General features: G+C 42.5%; 1 protein-coding gene across 2 annotated transcripts in view; it reads left to right on the top strand.

Moving 5' to 3' along the window:
• sh3rf1 (SH3 domain containing ring finger 1) overlaps positions 1-16,926 on the top strand; it is a 31,523-nt gene that overhangs the window by 1,229 nt on the left and 13,368 nt on the right. The window contains exons 2-3 of one of the 2 annotated variants that reach the window (XM_051376788.1): positions 43-548; positions 16,574-16,849. In XM_051376788.1, the coding sequence (XP_051232748.1) occupies positions 168-548; positions 16,574-16,849 (657 nt within the window). In that variant the 5' untranslated portion in view covers positions 43-167. Of the gene's footprint in view, positions 1-40; positions 549-16,573; positions 16,850-16,926 lie in introns of both variants that reach the window. The other variant, XM_051376789.1, reaches the window with a different exon arrangement.

Genomic DNA, 16,926 nt, shown 5'->3' with positions numbered 1-16,926 from the left:
TGTACAGCTGATTAATTTGCATGTCTTGACCCTCTTTTAGAGCTGAGGCAGATGTCATGGCCACAGCCGAGGTATGGCAGTAACGTGACAGTACTGGCCCTGCTTCCAAACAATTACCTAATCGGCATCATGGTTTTCTGCTGAAGTAGTGGCAGAACACACAGAGAATGGACGAGTCAGTATTGTTGGATTTGCTCGAGTGCCCTGTTTGTCTGGAGCGACTGGATGCCTCAGCAAAGGTCCTTCCCTGTCAGCACACCTTCTGCCGCCGATGCCTCCAAGGCATCCTAGGCTCACGTGGAGAGCTGCGTTGCCCAGAGTGCCGGACGTTGGTGGAGTGTGCCGTGGATGAACTCCCAAGCAATATCCTTCTTGTGCGCTTGTTGGATGGCATCAAGCAGAGGCCTCGAAGGGCTGGTCCTGGGGCAGGAGCCTGCACCAATGGTACGTCTGGAGCCATGGCCAGAGCACACAGCAGTGGAACCAGGGACCAGGGAACCCCAGGAGCACAACCCCAGCGAGCTCAGGCAAAGAGCACCCTTGTCCGGGTTAGTATACTCACTGTGACTGAACATGGATCAGTGAGCATGAATCTGTGTTTCCCATTGTTAGGGTCAAGCTGAAACAAAACAGAGAAAATCTGTGTGGATTAAAAGCAGCATGTTGCATTACTGGCTCTCTAATCTTTGCTGCGGATTAACTGTTATCATGGTGATCTGAAAGCCAGCCAGTTGACTAGCAGCCCAACATTACTAATGGAAATGATTGAGACCAGTTAATAGTTGAGCCAGCAAATGATTCTGCTCTCTGTGCCGGCTGCAGCTGGGCTTTTCCAGTAAGAAGGCTTCTCAGTTCGTTCTTAGTTGCTGACAATGCCGTATGCCTAAGTCTTTCTTGCACTTGAGATTGCTGCTGTAGTGTTGCTTGTGAATGTACGTGAGAAATGCAGGGTGGGACTACAGGGTGGATGTTTTATCTGCAGTACTGCGAGGAGTTGTAAAGTTAAGAAAACAGAAGAAAATTGTGAAATGTTCAGAGGGTGTGTTTCAGCAGTTTCACTTAAAGAGATGAACTTTTAAAGACAGATAGATAGCGAAAATGGTTTCTCTGTAAGCCCAGGGAAAAAGGTTGATTTTAATGTGTTTTTGTCCTAATGGTTATGCGGAAATGCAGACAAGGTGAAAACAGGTGCTTAAAAATGTCATGGCGTGTCTTGCTTTAGTGGTTTGGTGCAATTTTAATGTTATTTATTGTACCTTTTACCTCTAACAGGGACTGCTTTTTTCTTTATTATTTACAGTGCTCTCTGGGAAAGTCAATACTCAGGATATTGCAATTGTAATATTGCTGCTATTACACTTCTGTTTGAATGTGGTACTTTATCTGAGCCTCCCAGACTATTTGGGGTGAGAATATAATATGTTGATTTCTCAACACATCCCTCAAGATTCTTTACATTTTGTGCTGTAAATATACCCAAATCAATCACATTTAATAATCAAAAATCACATTTAAGTTAGTGTTTGTGATGGTATTGCTTTAACATTATTGAGAACCTGGCTCCAAAAAATGTGAGGGAGCAAAAAAATGTGGAAAACGCGTGGGCCCCTGTTTGAGCAGCTCTGGTCTCAACATAGGGAGGATAGTTTAGATGAAAAGATGTCAAGGTCCTGTGTAGAATCATTGGAATGTCAAAGCGCTGATAATGTATCTGCCTAGCAATGCAGGTACGAAGATCAGAGACCTTCCTGTAAATCGCTACTGCGGTACCCGCCTCATTTGCCATAGTATCACTTCAGAGGATACGTGCTCTTTTCAAAGCTGTTTGTGCATTGTGGAATTTCCCTCGATTCTAAAAAGCCTGTTTGTTGGAGATAACCTCTCTTATGTTTTTAAGATTCACAGTAGATTATAATCCCTTAGCGTAGGAAAGGATGGTGCAGCACTCCCTCTTGCAGACATTGTATGAAAGCTTTTTGTCGGAGTTTGTATAGTTGTTTCTTTACTATTTTGTCATGTCTATTGACTAATAGCGTCTCTCAAGTGTCCTCTGCCATTCTAAGGCATTCTGCTGATGACAGGGAACAAGAAAAGACATGGCCGTGCAGGTGTAACGTTTTAAGAACATAAAAGGCAGAGATCAAAGCTCTTGCTGATTGCCCAGTCTGATCTCTGGCCAGTGCTCCATGGGGACTAAGCGCTTCACTGCCCCTGGCTGACACCCTTAGTCCCACTTCTTTATTGTTCGTCGTCTGTCCCCCGATTTTTGGGGTATCTCTCAAGGCTAGAAGCAGCTCCTCTGGTGCATTGCCCCTGTTCAAGAAGAACTCCCCCTTCAATTCTTATATGGCCAGAGAATGGCCGGGAGGAGGGGAGTGAAGGGGACTGCCTGACAGATGCACAACAGGGTTTTGTTTCGGGTCCCCTCTGATCTTACTGACTGACCGACACGTGTAGAGTGGGAGAGAGAGAGAGAGAGAGAGAGAGAGAGAGAGAGAGAGAGAGAGAGAGAGAGAGAGAGAGAGAGAGAGAGAGAGAGAGAGAGAGAGAGAGAGAGAGAGAGAGAGAGAGAGAGAGAGAGAGAGAGAAGCTGATGAGTGTTAAGTGAAGGCGTCACGACCAAAAGGGACAAATGTTTAGTGTGTAACCTTGCACAGTCAGCTTTCTGCTCCTCCCCTTAACATCTCCAGGGTTGCAGCAGTTGTTTGACACTCTGCCCTGGCATTTCTTTGATGAGGGGAATGAAAGGGCTCGTCTTGAATGTAGTGCTGTGGTTGTCTGGCCCTTCACAGTCAGGTTGATGACTCACCTCTGTGGTGCTCCGTTACATGGATGTTTTGTCTTCCTCTTGGCCTTGTTGACTCATATAACACAGTATTTTGTTCACACAGATTGAGAACAGATAGCTCAGTGGTATTTTTGCGTGAGAGGGAGTAAAGCCATTGGAGCTGTCTGGAAGTCAAAGGTCAGGGTTCAGGAGTCATGGCAGTCAGGGGTCGGAGCCGACGAGGGAGAGGGGAGAAGAATTAGAGAGGGATTTCTGTGGATGTCTTCAGTTATCATTATGGTCCTCTGGAGAGTTGAGCCATTACTCCCCACAGACTCAAACTGGAACTTTTATGGTCATTTCTGTCTCTAACATAAAAGCTTTAATGTTCAGTTTTAATGGTTTTGTGCATTAGCCACAGTTTAGAGTTTATGTTACATTTAGAGCTCTAATATGTACCATAATATGTACTGTAATAAGGCCTTAATCAACAATAACTTTACTCAACTACCGGTATTGGATGTGAGAGTGTGTATGTGTGTGTCTTTGTGTATTTAGTTGATGGGAAATTAGACACTATTTTTTCCTACGCTCTTGGGGATGTAATTAGGTCATTGTCTTTTCTTTGGTATGAGAGCTTTATACAAGGAACCTTTTTATAGGCTTCTTACATTTGTTGGCCCCCCTTCACCTGCCATTATTTCTCACTGTCTTCAAATCCATTAATAGATTATAAACAAACAGGAAGCAAAACACAGCCTTTTAATTTTGTTTTATTTGCTGCTGTTTGAAGGAAGTTGTCTAATGTTGCCCACAAGACATTGCAGTTTTTTTTGTTTAGTTATTTTTATAATAAAGTTGTGGTGTGTTCTGCCCTATCTCTTTTGTAGTTGATTTATTTCTTCAGAGCAAAAGAATGTTGTTTATGGCTTCCTTATGTAGAGGCATCTCATTAAAATTCCTGCGCACCTCCCTCGGCTGAGGTCGATGAGTCACGCAGGCCCTCTTTGATGACATCATATTGTTGTTGAAGCCTTTCCTCTTGGCCGGCTGGCTGACCTCTGCCTGCGCGACAGAACCCCGTCATTATACCCTCACGCTGCCCACATACTGGCAAACACATACTTACTGCTCTCCACTGGGAAATTTTCGAGAGGGCTTTGGTCTATTCATTCGTGCTCTCTCAACACACTCACACTTTTCTCTTGCCTCCTCTGTATTTCCCACGGAGGTCTACAAGTAGCCGTGACCTTCTGGACAGTGCGTGTCAGGGATTTTGGAGCCACCTGTAATTTTCTCTTGAGACACTGACACAAGCTGTATTTTTCCCATATTTCTACAGTGTACCTCCTCCCTGCTTGCCGTCTAAATCCAGGTTGGAGCTTGTTAAAGGTCTAATGAGATTAGAGTTTATTAGAAAGTGAGTCGACACTGCTCCCCGTTCTCCTCTTACTGCTGACTGCTGACTCTCATTCTGAGGAAACAGAACACTTGTTATTTAGTGAAGTAACCTGTCTGTCTGCGTCTCTGGTTGCCACTGTGTTTTTACACACTTACCTGATACACCTTTAGTCAGTTTGTTTCTTGTTGACAAGCGTGGTTCAGTTGAGTTCAAGATTTTGAATTATATTTATAAATGAATGGTTTCTGACTGTGCTGATAATTAAGTATCCAGAAAGCAGGTGGATAATGAGAGACCACACCACCAACTTGTAAGGGGAGCATGATTATTTTGAACCCAGAAGATTGCAGATCTGTCTATTTCCTATACCACCCATCCTGTACAAGCTCACACGGTGGAGTGGAGCCTATCCCATCATGCTTTGGGCAAGAGCATGGGTACCTGGACAGGCCCCTTGAACAGGTCGGCAATCTCTTTCACTGCCTTCTTACATAGACAAACATTCATCATCACTATACACCTCTTTACAATTCTCACATTCCTGACCGTTCTTACCAGTGAACAGTGAATGTCTTAAGTGGCCAGTTATGCTGTGGGAAGTGATTGTCCTCCATGTAGGAGTTTACATAATTCCCAAGGAGAAGTTCAAAAGACCCAATCATGTGATTAAGGTGCAGCCATGGCCTCCTCATTGTAGTGTAACACTGCTCCCCTGACGAAGGGTGTGTGTCTGTCTTTGTCTTTTGGGGCTATCAGGAATTTCCACACAGAGGAAAGAGTTGTTTTGCTCAGTCTCTTCTCAACCTCTTTTTCCCAGACAGAGTAGGATGTTTTGTGTTAGTGTCTAAGTGTGTCTCTGAGGAATGCCTTGAGTAGTTGCAGGTCACTGTTTCTCCTCTAAACATTGGGCTTGTCTAATCTCGTCCCACTTGCCAGCTCACGTTCACCTTCCTCAGTAAACCTTTAAGTGTCAACATGTATTTATGTGTACTTTCTGACTGTTTTTTTGCTGTTAGACATTCAATGCTGTTCTTTGACTCACAGTTAAATATGAGTTGAAAGGATGGTGGAGGCCTGTCATATGCGTAAACTCTGTAGTTTGGTTGACAATCATGCTTGCAGTGACGTGCCTCAGCACCTGAAAGCCCCAGGGCATACTCACCTGTAGCAGTGGTATCGTGTTGCAAGACATCTTTTTATATTCATCCAAAGGGCTTGCCATCTGGCCATCATTTTCTGGACAGTTTGGACTGCCTAGCTCCTGATGTGAACTGATTACATTAAGCCTCATTGTGTAGGGTTTTTTTTTTAACAAAGATGTGTTAATGTTTGTTATAATTTCCAGCCACTTCAACACTAAATTCTGGGTGGTCCACCGACCGAAAATGCCACAATTGGCAATGGCCCACATCCCCCTTGCTTCTTCCGTTTGTATCTCATCTCCTGCCAAGTCTGTCAGCATGACAATAGTAAGGGAAGCAGCCATGACCTTCTTTACCACCACCCTGTCACACCTGTGGGTCCACTGAAAGCCTTTCTGTAGCACTCGTTTTATAAGTGGGGTCCAGAGGCCAAGGTTCCTTGGGAAAAATGTTTTGTGAACCAGCTTATCATAACAATTTGTTTTAAACTACTCTGAGTGTGTGAATTTATCAAAGTAATTCCAGTATTTTTATGTCAACTAGTCTCCTGGCTTGGGTGTTAGGTGTTGACACCAAATTGTTTTACGGATGTTTTCAGTGGAATTTATTCTCTGACTGTTTTGTCAGCTGTTTGACAACATGTGTCCCATTGTGTCCCTGCCTTATTCCCAAACTGCCCCTAATACCTGCCTGGCCTTAACAGAGCAGTTTGACCTTTCACCCTGTGTTGTGATTGGTGGGCCAGGATTGGTCATCCATGGGCCGTTTGACCGCTGGCATGTTAAGTGTTCAGTTCCCATCCCTAAGGCAGAATAATGATTTGCTAGGAGTTTCGTTTTCAGTTGTTTGACCTCTGACCCGAGAACTATTACTGGCTCTTGATGCATCTTCAAGCAACAGCGGTTGCCTCTGGCTCACCTTGCAGCTGCATTAGAGATGTGTGGTCCCAGACCTCCTTCTGAGATGATTCTATCAAATATTCTGAATGATTTGCTCAGATTTCTATCCTTTCTTCTTTAAGCTGCGTATGTTTGCTGTTCTGCACGTCCTGAGAAGTTTCCTGTTTTTCTTTGAGGCCCAGAGGTGCAGTTATTCTGCATTTGTCCTCTGAGTGACATCTTTGTCCCATCTGTGAGTAGACACTGGGTGTCCAGTCCTGAGTCCAAAGGAGGAAATGTTGCATACTTTAATTCGAAGCAAGTATGTTTTTTTTTCCTGCATCAGCTGTAATAAGGACAGTATCAGTGTACAGTCCAGCAACATCTTATGCAACATAGGGTAATGTAACACATTTACTGTAGTCAAAACAGTCGTCACAATCAAAAGAAGCTATAGATTTCCCCCTAAACCATAGGTTTATAGTTGAGGTTGTTTGTAAATAAAGTGCAACTAAACTGATCTGGGATACTGGATTGCAGGATTCTGCTTGTTTTAAAGAGAATAATTTGCTCAAGATCCCTATATACTCGAATAGCAACTAACAGATATTTTCAACGTCAATCTGCCATTTTTTCTTGATTATTTGATTAGACATTTCCTGACTATGAGAATGCCTATCTCAGTTTTTTGATTCAAAACCCGAAGAGATTCAGTTTACCATTATATAAAACACAGATGCAGAAAACTTGATCACAATTGAGAAGATGGTATCTATTTGGCTTTTTCGGTAAAATAAATGATTTAAACAATTACTAATTTAACAAAATAGTTACAGATACATTTTCTGCCGATACACTTTTTGAGATATCTCTTTTCCAGTACAGATAGTTAGAAAACGAATGATCTTTATTTTGTTTTGGAAGGAAATGGGACAAATCTTATAAACCTGTGTTCTCAGCTACTCCACATGTGTGGGGTCTTTTGCTGACAGTATGTGATTAATTACCGAGGCGGACTTGAATAGGCGACAGCGCGGACAAAGACTTGGGGTTTATTTCATCCATAATATGATTTCTGTGCACACATCCCAACACAAGCACTAGAGAATTTCAATCACACTCTTAACCCGTCAAAACAATTTCAGATTATGGGCAAATTTACCTTGAGTCAAGTTGTTTTACACAGCCCTCTCTGAGTTCGGCCTGACCAAGCCAGGGCAGTGTTTGTTTTAATGAGTCACAGACTGACTTTAGATCCGTGAGGGCCCTCATACAGTGCACACCCACAAAAACACAGGTGTGTAGTCAGTACACAAACAGATCTCTGACAACACTATGTTGAAATGTCAGTGCAGGTTTGAGTCAGCTTGCCTTTTCTATTCTCCATGGTAAAAAGTTGTGATCTTCATGCTGATCATGTTAAATAGAGGCCCATTAGCTTCCATGTATATGAACATCCTGATTAGTTTTAGAGGTACCAGCATCTCTCTCTCCTTTCTCCCCAGTGTTGTTACTGTGGGGTGAGTAACCACAGCAACCTGGATTTTTGTAATGTGTGTCTGTGCCAGCAGAATTGTCAGCTTGTCAAATGTCTCTAGACTTATGAGCCTAGAGCATAGATTCCTTACTTATACTTGTTTTTATACTCACAGTGCTATAATTTGGCCTTGTTCAACACTACATTTCTTACTGTAAACTAAAAACTGAACTGTGCTTGCAAAGCCTGAAGCCTCTGTCCGAGCAGGATTGACCCAAACTAGTTAAATGGAGTAACTGCTGTAATAGTGTAGTTCTATTAAGGACTAACCACTCAGCAAACCTTTGCAGAAGGACAAGAAAGGTCCCAAACTCTGAGCTCCTCAGATTTGCGCCTTATTGCTTCTCCACTCTCGCTCCTGTATGTGATGCCTCACTTAGCATTCAGTAGACATAAAGGAAAGCTACCAGCTACATGTTACATCTGGGCTGAGTTCAGGGTGGAATGGACAAACACATTCGCACACTTTCTTAAGAAAGTGAAAAATGGTCAGTGCTGTGCTGCTTCTTGAGTCGGAGAACAGATGCAGTGTCTGTGCCTTGGTCCTTTGCCAGTCCTGTGTCAATATCCTGGCTTTGTTTGTCCACTGTAGAGGCGTACAAATACCAGCCAATACAAGCAAATGTTCTTTAGATGCCCACTGGTCTGAAATGCAACACTGGACAATTAAAAGATACAGTCATATGAGAAGCAGTCAGACATTTAACAAAGATGGCTGGGAAACATAGCAGTGGCTATAGCAGGTTTTATTTGTGATTCGGTAGGTAGTTGTCCACTCAAATTTCCCCTCGTCTTGCAACTCCCTGCGTAAATCAAAGTCAGCCTAAGCAGAGCAGAGCAGGTGGCTCACCCTGAATGACTAAGAGGAACAAAAGGCCAAAGACACTGCACGCTTTCACCAGCACAGTGGAGAGTAATGTGAGGAAATGCTTAGTATTCAGCTCATATTGACTGGTACTCAATACACAGATACTGTGACATTTGTGAACTAATCCCTCTGTAGCTTGGATACAAGCTAACTTCCCATGTGTAACTCCTCTGAGTGCAAATCCAGGTTATTAGATACCTGACAAATCAAGGTACCTCTGATCTTACAATCACATGGCTGATTTAATTAATGCTTCTAACCCATATATTCTATTAATTACTGAAGTGCTTATTCAGGTTTTGCCACTGGTAGTGCATGAAAATATTTTCATTGCAATTGCAGTCCAGCATATTTTGTATTTTAATTGTCCTACAGTATGGTCAGAAGTTTCAAAGAGTGTCATGAAAATAGATATCAGTGGGCAATGTCCTCTAACTTGCTCATATGTTTGGCATTTGTTTGACTGATTTCTTCATCTGGTCTATAAAACTTTTGAAAAAGACTGAATGTTTATCATCTGATTGTCATCACGTGTACCCCAGTTCCATCCTGTCCCAGTTTTTCTTGCTTTTTCTTGCCTGCATGTTTGTGTCACAGAACTATAGATAGCTAGATAGCAAGCCTTACGTCCTCTGCCTGCTTCATTGTGATCCCACTCTGTTTCTCTCCCCTCCTCTTTCTAGTTTGCATCTTACTTCCTTGCTCTCTGTGCCTGCTCTGAAATGTGAGTGGGTTTCTGTGAGAACAGTTGTTAAGCCCAGTGTATGAACTGGCACAGAGTTAAAGAGTTGTATTCTTTCAGTTTTAGTCAGACAAGCAGAACGTGTGATCCCAAGGCCACCCAGAACCAGCCTTTACCTCTCCTCTGAGGCCAGACAGGTAAAGAAACCAGCCCTTTCACATGAGGCTGCACAAGGCGATGTGCCAGTTAATATGCAAGTGGTTCTGTGCAGTTGCATTTTCACAGTAGAGCCTGCACATACACCCAAACACACGAGAGCTTCATTGAAACCGCATGTGTGACAGCTCTGCAGTGTGTGCTTGCGTTCTCCCATAAATCCATACTCCCTTCCTGCTAAAATGCTTTCTGTCTGATGACTAATCTATAGCTCACTAAGTGCACTCAGCTCAGAAATGGCTTCATTGTATCTCCATGTGTTGAATGTTTTTATAGACCCCACCACCTCAAGACAGAAATGTCCATGTAGTTCCTGGTTTTGCACACGGCTGCCGTGTGGGGTCTGTATGATCAAAGCCATTCTTCTTGGAGTTGGGATAGTCTGACACCCGGATTTCCATGAGCCCCCCAGGCTACACCTACAAGGTGGCATTAAACTCTAGTTTGTTGGGGTCAGTGAGAGGTTACCCTGAGGTGTGTTTGTAACTGGCACCCAGGAGAGTAGAGGACACTGTCTCTCTTAAGAGTGTTACTATTAGGCTAACAGAGAGATGCTTTCACCAACCTAGGAACGTTGAAGCACATCATAAGGAGCGTTTCGAGGGCTTTTGAAAACTTCCTGTTCTTCTCACATGTGATCCAAGCTTCCATCTGGCGTCCAGACTGGTCTGAGTGTTTTCATGCCTGTAGACTAATGTGTGGGACCTCATTTGCTATGTAGTGAGGGAAACAAACAAGCACAGTGAGTTTCACAGCATAAAGCTCTTGGAAAGTTTAAATGGTTTATTGCCTGTTGTCCTCCTTACAAAATGCAGTCAAGTAGATAAATGATTCCCACAAAACCAGGGCTTAGTGTGGCTTAGATTGTATTGATTATGCTTGTTGACTCGGTTTTTGTTTTTTATTCTGCTGCTGGCATAGTGGAGTGAAATATGGAAAGTTGTCAGGCAAAAATTGATTTAGGCTCAACGTTTGACCAAATGGAAATATCTGTTTTTTTGTCAGTGAAATCAATACCTGGAAAATGAAAGTAATTTATCACACTGATGCATAAATCCTATAAATCCAATTTTGCCATAACAGCAATAATTTCAGTCATTTACGAAATTTCCCACAGTGGCTTAAATGGAAAATCTCCCTCAGTATATAATGACATGAGAGTGCTATTGATCTTGTCATCTAACTCTTGGCAAAAAGCAAATTAGTGTATTTCCCAAAATGTCAGACTCTTTCTTTGAGGTGATAGCCCATTAACTTCACCACTGCCATGGCTGGAATCTGAATGACTCTTTCATACGATTCACGGCACTGTCAAGAGACCCATAAATAGCCAAAAAAAGTGTTCCTGTGTGGAGTTTCCATAGAAACCAGAGAATGGAAGTTTTTCTTTTGTCTCAGACTGAGAGGGAGACAACAGCTCCAGATGAGTAAGCTGTGTCATGAGGTTCTGCTGTGACAAGAGCTGCTCATCTGAAGCTGCATTATTGGAACGTCAGTGAAAGTTTGGCGTATACTATTTATAATTTCTTCCATGAATCATTCTTGGTGTTTCTCATGTTTATGCATTTTAGACATACTGGATATACCCTATTTAGGTCTGATGGGACAGTTTCAAAATCTAAAATCCAAGAAGAGAAAGGAGATGTTTTGCTGTCATTCACGTGTTGCCCAACAATGAGGAAATACACAGCAGAAATTAAGATTTGTTTTGAAGTACAGCCAAAAATGTGCCAGACATACAGAAATTTGTAGTATTATTCTCATTAAGACAACAGATTTGACCACAACAGCCGTATATCAAGTAGACCATGAAAAAAACTGTTAATAGGCAAAAGAATCAAATACACATTCCTAAAAATACACCTACATACAATCCCATCCTGTGCTCTGATTTTGTGGACACTATCACTCACCCATTTGTGTGCTTGGTTAGTTTTGTTAAAAAACTGTGTCTTTCCAGCTCCTGGCTTTCCTATGCTTGATATCTCTGCCTTTTGTCTGCGCCTCTTTGTCTGTAGCCCAGTTCTTGCATTTTACACAGAGTAACCCTCAGGTCTTAAGACAGTGTGGTGGAGGCGGTACAAGAAGCCTGCTCTACAGCGGTCATTAAAAAAGGCCATTAGGAATCAATTTAAACTAATGCAGCTCTAATGGAATCAAGATGGCCCATGCATTCAGAATTCCTCACTCCCATCATGTGTCAGTGCTTGTGCCACGATGTTAGTGGCAAGATCTTCAGTAAACGCTGACTTGGTAATGAACAACAAATGTCCTACAGCCACCTGGTCAGTGTGGCAGATGCTGCCTGTGCTCCCACTGGTAGCATGTCTGACATGTCTTGGCCTGGAAATGCTTGTAGAAGGGGCAAACCAGACAGACTACCCCCCTACCCCGTACACACTGTTTTGGCAGCAGTACCCCCTCCTCATTCTCCACCCCCTGCAGAGCTCCTTGAGGTATCCATATGGGAGAGGAGTTATGTCTGGCACTTACACAGAGGGGGTAAAGGTTCCTGTCTACTGTGGTTACACACAACCCTTGAACTGCTGACAGAGCAAAAGTTACCTGTAACCTTGATGTTTTGCTGTAAAGACGAGAGTGAGTGTTATGTTTGAATCATAGCAGATTTATTGTGACGGTGTTGAGCTCTCTGAACCATGTTTATAGCAGTTCAACAGTGTGTTGAAACTGCCTCTGTAACAGACCAACACAACGCCTATTTGTTTATCTTTTAAAACGTCCCTTGCAAACATTACTTCGTAAAAGCAAGCTGTTACTTTAATTATCCCCATTTGACCTAGTCTTACCACCGTAGCACCACATGCATGCACGCATTGACGCATTGTGTTTTTATGCCTGTCTGCGCACTGGTTGTTGACATTTGGCTGTGCTGTAGAGCAGAACACTTGGATAATTCAGTTATAATCCAGTGCTGTGGAAGAGAACACTATAACAGCCAAATCCCTTTAGCACACAGGTCTAATTGCATTATCTGCAGTACAGGAGTAATTGCACACACCAGCTGATGCTCGGCACGTTGGGCCTAATCTCTCTCTCTTATTCTATCGCTTTCTCTATCTTTGTCTGTTTATCTCTCTGTCTCACACTCATATACACAGGTAAGATAACAGCACTAGTTCTTTCTACTGCAAGTAAAAATGTAATGAAGACAGTGGAGGATCTTTTTATTCATCGTCATCGTCCTGAACACAACCCAGTTATCTAAGTGCTAACACTTTTCACCCAAAGTTTACAGGGAATCGCAAGTGTGCTAGCCTTGGTTTCTTGTGTTTTGCTGGTACTTTTCTCTCCCAACTGAAGTTACTCAACCTCATGTAAAAGCAGGACTTGTTCTCACACATGTTTATTGTGGTCTTGTCTAAAAAAAAAGACCTGGCCCTCACTTCATTCTACAATAGACAGTAACACATTGGTTTCAGACTCAAATGTTTCAGTCTGTTCCCTGTCATATTGTAACGCTGCTACAGCTGATACTACAAAGTATCAAAAAATGCCTTGTCATTCGGTACCAAATTTCAATGCCTAACGAGTAAATCTCCTCAGCATCAGTGCACCAATAAGCATGCAGCAGGCTGTCTAATGTTACGTGTCAAAGAGGTGTTCAGGAAAATCACTACGTTTATGCCCAGTCACTCAATTGTAAATCATTATTTTGTGTCAGAAATCTACCAGATAGTTTCCTCATATTTTACCAGCATTTGGCTCGTGGCTGGTGCTAATTTCCCTCCCTGGGTGACGCACCTTTTCCTCATCACCACAGGGATGAATAACCTGGAGCCAAGGCGGAGAACGTTTCTGTCTAGTCCAGTTATTGAGTTAAGTGTGCAGAGTAAAAACAGTTTCTCTGTTCTCCATTGGACAGTAATGTGTAATGTAATTTTCTTTTTGTTAAAATTTATTTTAAAAAATTAAACAGAGGTATCAGTACCGATATGGAATATTTTTTAACAATACCCAGCCCTAAATGCTGCAGTGGCAAATAAAACTGTGAAGTTGTGAGTCTTCTTTGATATCCAGGTCACTTTTAAAAGGCAACTATTTTCTCTGATGGTTACAACTCCTTTCACCTATTAACAACAAAAAAATGTGGTGTGAGGAGGTTGTGAAAGCAGCTGCCCAGTGTAGCCTACTTAATTAACCGTTGTCTCTCATTCTCTGTTTATCCGTCTGATACAGGGTAATGACACATTATATCCTCAAAACAATCATTTTAACTGATAATATGCTTTACTGTTCAGCGTATTTATCATGCCATCATGCAATCTGCTATCTTAGTCAATATGATACCAGTTTGAGAAAGCTGCTGGATGGTAATGTATTTTCTTAAATATTATTTTTAGTATAGGGGATGACAAAGTTAAGGTGCAGTTGAGTTTATTTGTTGGATAGGAATCAGGCTATATTGGGAGCCTGAAAATAAAGAACACCAAGCCTCTTCTGGCGCACATACTGCCTTTTGGTTACACTAAGTCTAAGTGGGGTGTTGCTGCTGTGGATAATCATGTACTTTAAATCTCTAAAGAGTCAGAGAAGTTTCACATGTCTGATACAGCAACGAAACAGTCACTTATGCTGCTGTATATTTACTTCGATAAACTTTCACTGCAGGCGTTGAGAACAATTGAAGAGGTGGAGTTCCTAAGACCTGAAAGAATCATCTGATGTTGAAGTCTTTTTATTGGGCTTTTTCTGTAACAGAGGTTCATGCAGAGTTATACCTTAGTGCAGTCTTGCTCTGTCCCTAAGGAGGGGTCTAAAGTAATAAAGACAAGGGGATCTGTGTGAATGATTGTGTGATGTTTATAAGATGCATCTGTTTTTGTTTCTGGCAGCCTGAAATTAGACTTTTTTTTTTTTTTTTAAATCGCATTATGTGGTAGCAACTATTTAGTCCACTCTCTTCTCCGGATGTTTGATCAGGATGGATGGTGCTCCTTTATGCAGGTTCACTGCAGACACAACAGCGCAGTCGCCATGGACACAAACCGGATATTAACCCCCCCAGCCATCACCCATCCCTAGTTTTACTCCGTCTTGCACACTCACACCACCTCTTACTACCAGAGACCCTTGAAGTCAGTCTCTCTTGATTTTCTCTCTCTCGATTTTCTTTCTCTCGAGTTTCTCTCTCTACATTAAGTCGAGTGAAACATGAAATGTACCTCTGCTGAAAACCCCTCTTTTATGAGGCCAGGATAGGGAGATCAAAAACCAGCTGAAAAGTAGGCGGTAAGATTGTGGGACCAGAACACATTACCCTGTCAGGAGTGAGTTTTTTCTGTGTTCTTCTTGCAAAACTCCATCAGGAAAAACAATAATTGCTAAACTAATTGAGTAGAAATCAGTAGGGAAATCTTGAATTCCCACCAGTCTCACTGAGCCATTTCAGCTCATAGAAAGAATAAATTCTTCTAATACAGTGTTGTGTACATGCAAGACTTTTATTTACTAACAAGTTTTATGAGTGTAATCACTTTTACCCAGTGCAAAAGCAATTACATAACAATGCTGACTTTGGACACTGTGCCACTGCTGAAGGTTTGATTAAATCTTGGCCTTGGTGTACAAACAAGTGTTTACAAACTTCACAGTTTCAAGGGGACAACCATTTCATATTTACCATATAATTAGATCCCACTGGCTTTGTGTAGCTTGAACCTGATCTGTCATTTGCAACAAAAATGGCAGAGCTTCCACTTTAATTTGCATTTTCATCACGAAACTCCCTGCCAGGCCTGGGTGGGCTCAAAAGCCCTGTTTTCCCCTGAAAGGAGGCCCAGTTCCAGTGCAGTGTGCAGGGGGCTGCAGTACCCCTCCTCCCACTCCTCTCTCCCCACAGGCTGGACCAGCAGAGCCAGAGACCGATTGGCTCTGTGCTTTAGGCTCTGTGATTCTCTGCAGCAGGGTAATGTCACCCTGGCTCACCATCACGGCTCATTCTGTACTTTTATTCTCCTCTGAGCCTTTAAACGGTTCATTAGCCTTTAACAAGACTGCAGAGCCTGCTCCAAACTCTGCTTTAACCCCTCTCTCTCTGGCTCACTTTCTCACTCTCCCAGTATCTGCCTACGTTCTAGCCATTTTTCTTATCACTGTCTATATTTCTTGTCTACTCCACAGTTTCAGTTCCAGAGATGAGATCCAGTCAGTTAGTAGTGTTTGTGATTCTGATCACTGCGAATGATGCCTAACAGCAGTGGGATAAATAGTGGGGGGTTGGTTTGGACTGAAGCCTTCCTCATGGACACCCACCCTGAATGGAGTACATTGATGCTTCTCTATCCTGCTACTCCCCCCCACTCGCTGTCCCTCTTTCCCTGGATTGTCATTTCCCTGAATGGGCCTTTCAGGACTCCAGGCTAGCAGGCTGAGATATAAAACCTTCCCCTGCAAGATAAAGGGACAGATCCCTGTGCCCTAGTCAGCTAGTCACAACCAGCCATGCTCATCACACTTAAACTGTGAACACAACATAGATCTTTTCACTATCAGGAAACAAACAGGACAGTTTACTGTCTCTGTAGAAACATGCACTCACAGATCCTTTTTTCTTTGTAGTGTCCAAAAGAATACTAATTTCATTTCCCTAGTTAATTCAGGGGTGACAAGACTGACTATGAACACTGTTTTGAAATCTGATGGCTTTTATATGGACCGTTGTCAAGCTTGTTACAGTAACACTTTAAGCCATAGCTTGGATATTTTCCATTTCAGTGTTCTGTAGCACCACTCCAGTATCTTTCTGAAAAATTTGATTTATGTTGCATTAATCCCAGTTCTTTTTTTAAATTGAATATCTTTTTTGATCATTTATTTTATTTTCCTGGTTCAAATTTCCCCCCCCAGAGCTGTCTTTCTATTAATTGCAATTTGTTCTAATTTTTAAAAAGCTGTGAACAGCTCCATTTCTGTTTCACAAGCAAATTTAGTATGCATACCAACACTTCATTTTGTCCCCTTTTTCAATGTGAATCCATTACAAAGTGATGACTGGTTAGAATTAGTATGTAGTACAGAATTGGAATACATTATACATCTTACTCTCAATCTCTGTTTATAGGGTGTACCCCAGCTCCCTTGTGCTAAGGCGCTCTACAACTATGATGGCAAGGAACCAGGAGACCTCAAGTTCAGCAAGGGTGACATTATCATCCTGCGCCGGCAAGTGGATGAGAACTGGTACCACGGGGAGATGGGAGGAGTCCATGGCTTCTTCCCCACCAACTTTGTCCAGGTCATCAAGCCGCTGCCACAACCACCACCTCAGTGCAAAGCTCTCTATGACTTTGAGCTCAAAGACAAGGAGGCAGACAAGGACTGTCTGCCCTTCTCCAAGGTGAAACACAGTAGCACTGTAACACCCACAGTTCTGCCACGCGGTCGCTGTAGTAAAACAAAAATACCTCTCATTAC

Source organism: Dicentrarchus labrax, unplaced genomic scaffold, assembly GCF_905237075.1.
Source record: "Dicentrarchus labrax unplaced genomic scaffold, dlabrax2021, whole genome shotgun sequence".
Lineage (NCBI taxonomy): Eukaryota > Metazoa > Chordata > Actinopteri > Moronidae > Dicentrarchus > Dicentrarchus labrax.
The sequence above is the reverse complement of the archived record's forward strand: the minus strand, read 5'-3'. Positions and strand labels throughout refer to the sequence as shown.